The sequence below is a fragment of the Cervus canadensis genome, chromosome 16 (assembly GCF_019320065.1).
Source record: "Cervus canadensis isolate Bull #8, Minnesota chromosome 16, ASM1932006v1, whole genome shotgun sequence".
In the NCBI taxonomy this organism is placed as follows: Eukaryota; Metazoa; Chordata; class Mammalia; order Artiodactyla; family Cervidae; genus Cervus; species Cervus canadensis.
The window spans coordinates 7,944,694-7,953,875 of NC_057401.1; the positions used below are offsets into that span (position 1 = coordinate 7,944,694).

General features: G+C 45.7%; 1 protein-coding gene across 1 annotated transcript; it reads right to left on the reverse strand.

Moving 5' to 3' along the window:
• Window positions 1–6,399: 6,399 nt before the first annotated feature.
• Window positions 6,400–8,656, reverse strand: TMEM174 (transmembrane protein 174). Its single transcript, XM_043489216.1, has 2 exons — window positions 7,972–8,656; window positions 6,400–7,782 (listed from the first exon to the last, which is right to left on the reverse strand). Exons 1-2 carry the CDS (start codon window positions 8,604–8,606, stop codon window positions 7,677–7,679), a joined length of 741 nt encoding a protein of 246 aa, XP_043345151.1. The 5' UTR covers window positions 8,607–8,656; the 3' UTR covers window positions 6,400–7,676.
• Between the last annotated feature and the right edge of the window lie 526 nt (window positions 8,657–9,182).

Sequence of the window (9,182 nt, forward strand, 5' to 3'; positions counted from 1 at the left end):
GGCCTCACACAGATGTATAGTAGGAATATGTAGAAGTATTTTAAAAGTTTTTCAGATAATTCTATATATTCTTCTTGGATACTAGACCAAAACCTAGGTGGTAATTTCTGAAAGGCTAGTTGCAGTGTGGAATCTGAAGTTGAATCAATGAACATTTTGTACTGTTACATTAAAATCCATTGGTCTGTCTTGCACTCTGAATGCATTTTCCCCACAAATGATTTTGTAATATCCTGTAGTGGTCATGTGGAAAATATTATTTCGCTGAGTTATACAGACCTTTCAAATGTTGAAACATTTCATTATATAAATTTTTAGAAATTACCTTTTAAAATATCAATACTGTTCTGTAAAGAAAATCCACTTTTAGAGAAATTGTCAAGTTCATGATGATAAATAGAAGGTTTCAGGAACTCTAATTTTCATTTGAAAGGTTGAAAGTTCTCATTGGCAACAAATACTGTCAGTTATTTCCTTTGGAGTGACATGCTCACTTTGTTCAGCTTTCGAAACATGTCTGCCAAACGCCCAAATGAATGACGCTGATGCCTCCGGCCACAGGCCTTCAAGGACCACAGGGTCAGCTCGGAAGTCAGCTGCGATGACCAGAAAGGTGACCCCCGAGGGTGAGCCCCGTGGCCTCTGAAGGACTCTAACGAGGCGCAGACTCACTCCAGCCTGATCCTGTCCTCTGTGCTCTGCAGACAGAGCTTTCTGTTTCCCCTGTGCAATCTATTTGCCTCCTGAAAAATTCCAAGCGTGTTTGTGGGGCTCCTGTTCAGTCTGTTGAGGGATCAGGGCATCCTTCCTGGCTGAAGTGGGATCAGACCAGCCCCACGGGCCCTGGAGGAGGAGTCCCGGACAGATTCCAGGAAGGAAGAGGGCAGGGGCAGCTGCTGCAGACCCTCTCACACCCGCTTGGGGAGGGGGGGAGGGTGCAAAGGTAATCCCGGGGGCTCCTTCTGGTTTACTTAGGGGGCCTTGTTTCATTTCTGAAGGGACTGTGGTGGTGGCTCTTTGGTAAGTGAATGGCTGTCTGCTGTGAACAGTTCTTCCCAGTGTGAAGAAGGTGGGGTTGAAACAAACCATCAAAGAAAGTACCGCATGGAATCAGATTTCTGACTCTATTTGTGTGCTGCTGTTACATTGATGTTGGTCAGTGTTCTATCCCATGGACAGAGGACTTTAGCAACAACATATATGTGTGAAAATTCTTCCACATACATAGTGAAAACTCTGTTCTTTCTCCCAGAGACTTTGTATGTATGTATCTGTGTAGAAGTTTTATTTGTATTATATTGCATTGTGTCCATCTATATACCACATTTATTTCTATGTGTCTTGTGTGTTTGTTACATATATAAGCAACAGTGGCAATGAAAATCATTTACTCAAGGACTCAAGAAGATGAAAAGTGAAAGTCACTCAGTCGTGTCTGACTCTGCGACCCCATGGACCGTACAGTCCATGGAATTCTCCAGGCCAGAATACTGGAGTGGGTAGCCTTTCCCTTCTCCAGGGGAACCTTCCAAACCCAGGGATCGAACCCAGGTCTCCTGCATGAAATATTAAAAACATTAAAAGTACGTGGAGGTCTATGGCTGATTCATATCAATGTATGACAAAACCCACTGAAATGTTGTGAAGTAATTAGCCTCCAACTAATAAAAAAAAAAAAAAAGTACGTGGAGGAAAAAAGTGTATTCTGCAGTGGAAATGCAGACACAGAGAATAGACTTGACACAGTAGGGGAAGGAGAGGGTGGGATGAATTGAGAGAGTAGCATGGAGACATATACGTTACCACATATAAATAGCAAGTGGGGATTTGCTATTTGTGTCCCTCCTCAAGGTGACGCAGGGAGCTCAACCCAGTGCTCTGTGACAACCTAGAAGGGTGGGTGTAGGGAGGGAGATTGGGGGGGGTTCAGGAGGGAGAGGACATGTATACCTGTTGCAGATTCGTGTTGATGTGTGGCAGAAACCAACACAATATTGTAAAGTGATTATCGTCCAATCAAAAAAGAAAAGTACATGGAGATCATTTAGTTTTCTTCTTGTGTGCTAAAAATAATTTTAGGAACAGGAAATACATGAACATGGTAAAAAAAAATATTAACTAGCATGAATTAAAGTGATAAAGAAGTCTCCCATCCTCTGCCACAGACATAATTATTACCAGTTCTTATGTCTCCTTTAAGAGATATTCTATATATTTAAAGAAGAGTATACACACACATACCCTTTTAAAAAAAAAAATGTGTTCATTTAAACTAATGAAAGGTCAGAGCAGGAAAATCACATAAGCTTCATTTCCAGCCCCCTGTGTGTAAGCACAGACTCTATCATACATATTTGTGTCTTATGATTTACACATGTGTAGGTTTTGTGCTGGAGGACAAATTCTTTGTTACAAGAAAACTTCTGGAACCTAGAAAACTGACTTCCTTCCCAGTTCACCTGGTTATTAATCTTCCTAAAAGCTCAAGACAAATAAAATCCCCATATCTGAGACCTTTGTGGTATCCCAGAGGCAGGTGAGAATCATTCCCATGGAGTTGTCTTCACTTTCTGATTTGTCATCAATTCTTAAGAGCAATGCAGTAAAGGTTTATTTAGTACAGCTCTCTGTTGATTTTATAACCAACTGCTGACTGCTTGGAACATAAAATCTTGATGATTTACAGGTAGTGAGTGGGCAAGAAATCCATAAATCACATTGTATAATAAAAGAGTGTAGGTGAACAGACACTCACACACACACACACACACACACACACACACAACCTTCAAAGGAAGAGTTGTAGGTAAGACCAGAAAATACATTGGTTTTTAATTTGAGAACTGAGAACTCATTGGTAAGAGGCCCACAGTCAGTAGCCTCAGAGAGTTCGGTTATAGCAGGTGATGGTACAACTTTTTTAGTGTAGGGTGAGAGGTTTAATTTCTTAAAGAGGAGATGCTGGTTCTCACTTTTGAAATCTTCAAAGGAGTTTTTATGGTCTCTGGAGGAAAAAACTTTTTTTTTCCTAAAAAGTTTCACCAACTAAGCCAAAGATGCTTATGAGTATCAGTTTTCTGATATTGAAACTCTTGAAATTATATGCGACAGATACTTCTCCAACACTTGAATATCTTTTTCTTTTCATGAAAATTATTTTCTAGGACGATGTTTGGGAAAAAATTCTCTAATGATATGCTAAAAGTAGAAAAAAATAAGTTTCTAATTCTAGTGGAGTCCTAGAGTTTCAGGGAACTTACAGAGAGGGAAATATGAATTGAAAAAAATCTTGAAAAACATTTTTGTTTGGAAAGCAAAATTTAATAAATATGACTCTGCTACCATGTCATGCCAACTCTCTGCCTCTCAAAATATAGTATAATGTAGACAGAAATTTAGGATCCATTTAGCCAAAAGCCAATCTCATTTGGATACTGATTCAAACAAAACAAAGCAGTAAAAAAAATTAAATAGAGAAAATCAAGAAGGTTGAATACTGACTAAATATTTGAAGACATTAAGGAATTATAAATTTTGAGGGTGTAACAACAGTGTTGCATTTTTTTTGGAGCCTTTATCTTTTAAAGCTACACAGTGAAATTTTTTAGGATGAAATGGTTTGATGGTTTGGTTTTGCTTTTTAAAAATCCAGTTGGTGGGGGGCGGGGGGGATAAAAGAAGTAAGATTGGCCATGAGTTGAGGGAAGGTGAGGGCTACAGAGGGTTTCACATACTAGTCTCTCTACTCTTCTACTTCTTTGAAATTTTTCATGATAAACGGAGCTAAGTTGATCTATTTGTTGTCTATTTGAAAAGTTCATTTATTCATTTCACATTGATTATTCAGTAGGAACTGAGTGTCAGTTATGTGGAGGCCTTGGCAGGAGGACTTCAGTGACTGCCGAGGGGTGTGAGCAGTAGGCACCTGGCTGTGACCCGCTTCCGAGGTGAGACACACCAGCCCCCCTCTGGGGTGTGGGGTTTCTGCTTAGCATCACTCCGCTGACCTAACACTCAACACGGCTGCTGAGGAGCCCCAGAAGTGGGAACTGAAGACAGATACCCAAGGCCAGCTCATCACAAACAAGCAGCTTATTTTTATACTGTACCCCCACCCCACCCCTCCCCTAAAATGTGGGGTGAGCATTTACAAAGCTGTTTTGGAGCAGAACCACATTTGAAACTTACACCCATGCCTGATACAGTGGAACAAAAGGGTAACTGATGGCAGTCTCCAAAAGACACTCACCTCCCAGGGCCCGGCAGGAGGAAGTGGATGAGACTGCAGCAGAGACCTCAGCCCGAGTGGAGAAAGAAGCCTAAGAGCTTTGCGAAAACTTCTTCCCTTAGGTGCCTGAGCCTCACTTCCCAGCTTCAGTGGTCCTCTCCTGCCACATCAAAGTCGCCAGCTGTCAGCGGTGTCAAGCCCAAAGCCCCAACCCAAATTGACTCCTGAGAGACGTTAATATTTAGTTCTTAAAAACCTGTCTCCTTTGACTGACAAGCTTTGTTTGGAATTACATGTAAATCGAAGAGCCTGCCCAGCCATGGCACCCCAGCAAAGACGGAGGGTGGAGGAGAGGGTGTCTCCTGGTGCTCTGGACTTCACCAGCAAGGTCAGTATCACACTGTATACGCCTCTGGGTCTTGCTCTAACCAGCAAGTGTTCAGAATCAGATCGCATCCCCCTCCTCATTAAAACTCTTCAACAACTTCCCAGTAGTTCTGCAGACATAGGCTAAGATGTTTGACAAGGCCCCGTGAGTTCTGATTGGGACACCAGATCTTTCAGCCTGTACCTACAGCCAGGGCCACATCCCACACCAGGAATCTCAGGGTGGACACCACAGCCGGACCAGGCAGACCCTAAGTCACTACCCCTAACCGTGATCCTCCACTCAGCCCTGAGAAGATGCTGAGAGAGAATGAGTAAAGGCAGATATCCAGACAATAAACCTGAAACTCTGCCAGGAGTGTGTCCTTGCTGGCCAGAGACCTGGGATGAGTACAGGGGCCACTCAATGGACTTGCCATCATGTTGATCCTGCAACCCCGAAATGAAGACAGAAAGAGAGCAAGGTGGGGTTGTTTCAAAGCCAGAGAGTTGGTGGATATGATTTCCTGGGTGTTGGACGGCAGCTCTGTTTGGGGGCTGTAGCAGCAGTGAAATATAAAGGTATACACAGCCTGCAAGTTGCCCTCCAGTACCATCCCCCCACTCCACGGTCTTGCCAGGCTCCACCTCCTCCTCTTTGTCTAGGATCAGGTACTGTTCCTTTAGCTCCCAGCATAGTCCCCAGAAGTCCAAGGAGTCTGATGGCATGGCTCTCCGCGTAACACTACTCCCAGGGTTCTACAGGGCAGTGGTCCTAACTTCACATCTGCAAGGAAGCCCTGATGACCCTTCTGACTAGTCCAAGTCCCTCTCTTATGGTTCTGGGACCAGGGATAAGTGATCAGTACCTGTCTTCCTCTCTAGACTAGAGGCTCCACCAGAGCAAACCCACAGCTCCTGTTCTGTGGGTTTGCCTTTTCAGTGATTTATCCCCACTTGCTGGCCTCAGTCCTGACACAGAGGAGATGATGAGATGAGATCGTCCGCTAAGTCGTGTCTGACTCTTGGCGACCCCATGGACTGGGGCCTGCCAGGCTCCTCTGTCCATGGGATTCTCCAGGCAAGAATACTGGAGTGATTTTCCCCACCCAGGAATCGAACCCAGGTCTCCTGCATTGCAGGCAGATTCTTTACTGACTGAGCTATAAGGGAAGTCCAAGGGAAGACAGAGGAGATGCTCAGCAAATAGGTGCTGAATTCCTTTTTTTGGAGCCCCACCTCCCACCTTGAGCCATCAGCTCTGATGCTCTATCTTTAAAAACATAAATTACCTCTGTGTTAGCACTTTTTCTGTCTTGGGACAGATGGTGTTGAATGACTCTGCTGCCTGGAACTAAACCTCACCCAGCTCCCTGCATATCAGACTCCAAGCATCACCATGACAAACTGGCTATCCTACCGTCCCACCTTCCACACTCAGATATCCTTTCCTAAGACCTCTTCCCCCTTTGAGCTACCCTTGCCACTTGCCAGAACCCAAATCCAGGAATAAAAGTTGTGCGGTGGATGAGGATGAGGAGGGAGAAGGAGGAAGGTGTGTAAGCAGTGACGGTGGGGATGGCCCTGGTGATGCTCCACCGTGTCCCTGTCCCCAAACTTCCTCCCTGACCTGATGGTCCTCAGGCAGGAGTCCAGTAGTTCATGAATGCATTGAGTGTAAAGCTAGTTTCTATAAAATGAATTATATCTTTCAATTACCTTCTATCAGTGAACATGAAAATGAATCCTCATACACAGAGATTTCATCCCTAAGATGAAATTTGTAAGAGTACAAATCACAATAATAATATCAAGCTTATTTTAATCATATCCTAGGAAAACTAGATATTTCTGATCAAGATTAGTAAAAATCACTCCATATACAAACGCAGTACCCAGGCCCTAAAGGATTGCTGTGTCCCGTCTTCCTTTGGTATGAGCTTCCCTTTCCTCACGTGGCCTGGCCTCTGTAACCTGTGGAAAATACTTTCTTTTAAGCCCTGATGGTTTTATCTGTCTCTTCTGAAGTCTGTGAGTCTGTTCTAGTTGTCAGTTCAGATTCTTGGAGGTTAAGGGTACCAAAGAATTTTTTTTTATAAAGAAGGTAAGCTTATCTTAACCATAAAGATTGTTTCTATGACTCATGGTTTTCCAGGTGTTGACACAGGAGCTCTCTTCTGAGTTAACAGATCTCATCTATGTGAAGGGAAGTGATCGTGTTCTGTTGGCCCCTGGGTCCAGCACAGATCCTGTCCTGGGGTTGATGGGCTTCAGCCTTGCTGAAGAACTGCTGTGACCCAGTGATAACTTAAGGACTTATTGACTTCATTGTCCCATTATTATTTATTTCATATGTTTAATCCAGCTATCTAATACTATTCTAACGGGAGACGTTCTTTTATCCCACTTAATTCATTTGTTTTTGCAGACTTTAAGATATCCAGAGTCCTCCAGGGGCATCAGCTGGCCACCAAGTTCTTACAAACATGCAGATCTCCTTTAGGGGCTGAGAACAGGCACTGGAAAATCTCCATGTGAGCCTGTTTTCTGTCCCCTGCTTCCTTCCCACCCCTACTCTCACTACTGTGGGAACTCCCAAAGTCACAGCAGTAGTGAGTTTTCCCTTGGCTGTGCTGTACTGTGCTTGGTCGCTCAGTCGTGTCTGACTCTGCGATCCCGTGGACTGTAGCCTGCTAGGCTCCTCTCTCCCTGGGATTCTCCAGGCAAGTATACTGGAGTGGGTTGCCATGCCCTCCTCAGGTTCCCTTGGCTGCTAGAGCTCAAATGAAGACACCAGTGCCTCCCACTGGGAAAGGGATGGGTGGTGGATAAACTGGTGAAATTCCTAATCCTGAACCATATCCAGAGGATTTCTAGCTCTATCAGAAGGACATATCCCCACCCCTGCCTAATTTTTACCAACCAGAGAGATTCAACCTCCCACTTCTCCCACCCTCCCCAAATGGTATCTGTCAAGACTTCCTGGTTAGACAGCTCTGCTGTCTAATTTCTGAAGGTCACAGCACAGCACACTTCAGCTGTCAGCAACAAAACTAAAATGTTGTGCCCTCAGCCTCACAGTCTAGCGAGAAGGGGAGCATATCTCCTCATATGGAGGAGGGGAGAAGCAGGCAGAGTCCTCATCTCCCAGCGGTGTCTCTTCTAGCTGCTCAGCATCAGGGCTGGACCTGAAATGGAAGCAGAAAGGACAAGATGCCTTACAGCCCCCAGCATGACTCTCGAAAACGATGCCACCGTCGCGGCAACAGGCCACATAGAGATCCGCAATCTCCCACCACCTCCCTTACAAACGGAACACACCATAGATTGTGACTGCCGCAGCTGGGAGGGGATCGTCCGCACTCCACACGCCCTACCTGCCATCTCCAGCGTCCACAAAGGAAGGGTAGTCCTGGTCGTCAACAAAGGCAGCATTCTCCGGAGGGTAGATGGTGTAGTACTGAGGGGGGCTTGGCATGGTGGCCGCCACCGCTCCAGTCGGTATGAGGCCACATGGGTTCACCACTGGCGGCAGGTAGGTGGGGTTCATCCCCATAGGCTCTTGAGAGCCATATGGAGGAGGGATATACTGCACCACAGTGGCGCCATGGAAGGTGATGGGTTGGTTGATACCAGTGAACACAAAGGATTGTCCTCCCGCCGACTGCTCCGGATCTGGGAGCCTCTCCTCACTTTCTTTGCACCACTGGCAGGACAGCATTTTGAACTTGCACACGGCAATCAGGATGAATGTCACCCCCACCGACAGCAGGATGGGCCCGAGGAGCTGGGTCCATTCGAAGTGGGAGACCCCTTGGTATTTGATCCAGCCCATGATGGTGAACGTGACCCCCACCAGTCCCAGGAAGATGCCCGAGAAGAGCAAGGTGGCCCCCGCCTTGTCGTCGTCTGACACCTGGATGTCGGCAGTGCTGGGTGTGTACGGAGTGACCGAGAACACGTTGAGAGGGAAGTCCTCCATGCGGCTGCAGCCCTGCTCCATGGTCCTCATGCCTCCAGGGCAGAGGGGTTGTGAGAGCCCCTGAAAGCAGAGCCCAGGAACCCCTGGTGCAGATTAGTTATGGAAGAACTTTGGGCTTCTGTGGTTAACAGAGTAGAACATTCAAAGCCCCGAACTTTGTTTAGGAGAACAAAGGTCTGAGAAGTGAAGCCTGAAGCTTTCTCATTAATTTCATCAACGGTTGGAGGCCTCTGATTTGCAATTCAATGACAAGCGCTCTCTCTTCCACATTCATTCCTTCACTCATTCAGAAAGTTTTTACTGAGCACATTTTATGTGCCAGGAGGTACTTTTTTTAGATGTGTCAGGGGCTGCTCCAAGACACTGTTTTGTTGTTGTTTAATTGCTAAGTTGTGTCCGACTCTTTGTGATCTCATGGACTGTCAGGCGCCTGTGTCCATGGGATTTCCCAGGCAAAATTACTGCAGTAGGTAGCCCTTTCCTTCTCCAGGGGATTTTTCCCCACCCAGGGATCGAAACCTCATCTCCTGCACTGACAGGCATTGGGAGGTGGATTCTTTCCTGCTAAGCCACCAGGGAAGCTCTCTTCACACCCTACCCAAACCA

Bases quoted from the DNA above. Each gene is read 5' to 3' on its own strand.
- TMEM174 (XM_043489216.1), bottom strand. From the start codon at position 8,606: ATGAGGACCATGGAGCAGGGCTGCAGCCGCATGGAGGACTTCCCTCTC. The intron at 7,783-7,971 runs GTAGGGCGTGTG...CTTCCATTTCAG, and splicing joins GTGGACGCTGGAGATGGCAG to GTCCAGCCCTGATGCTGAGC.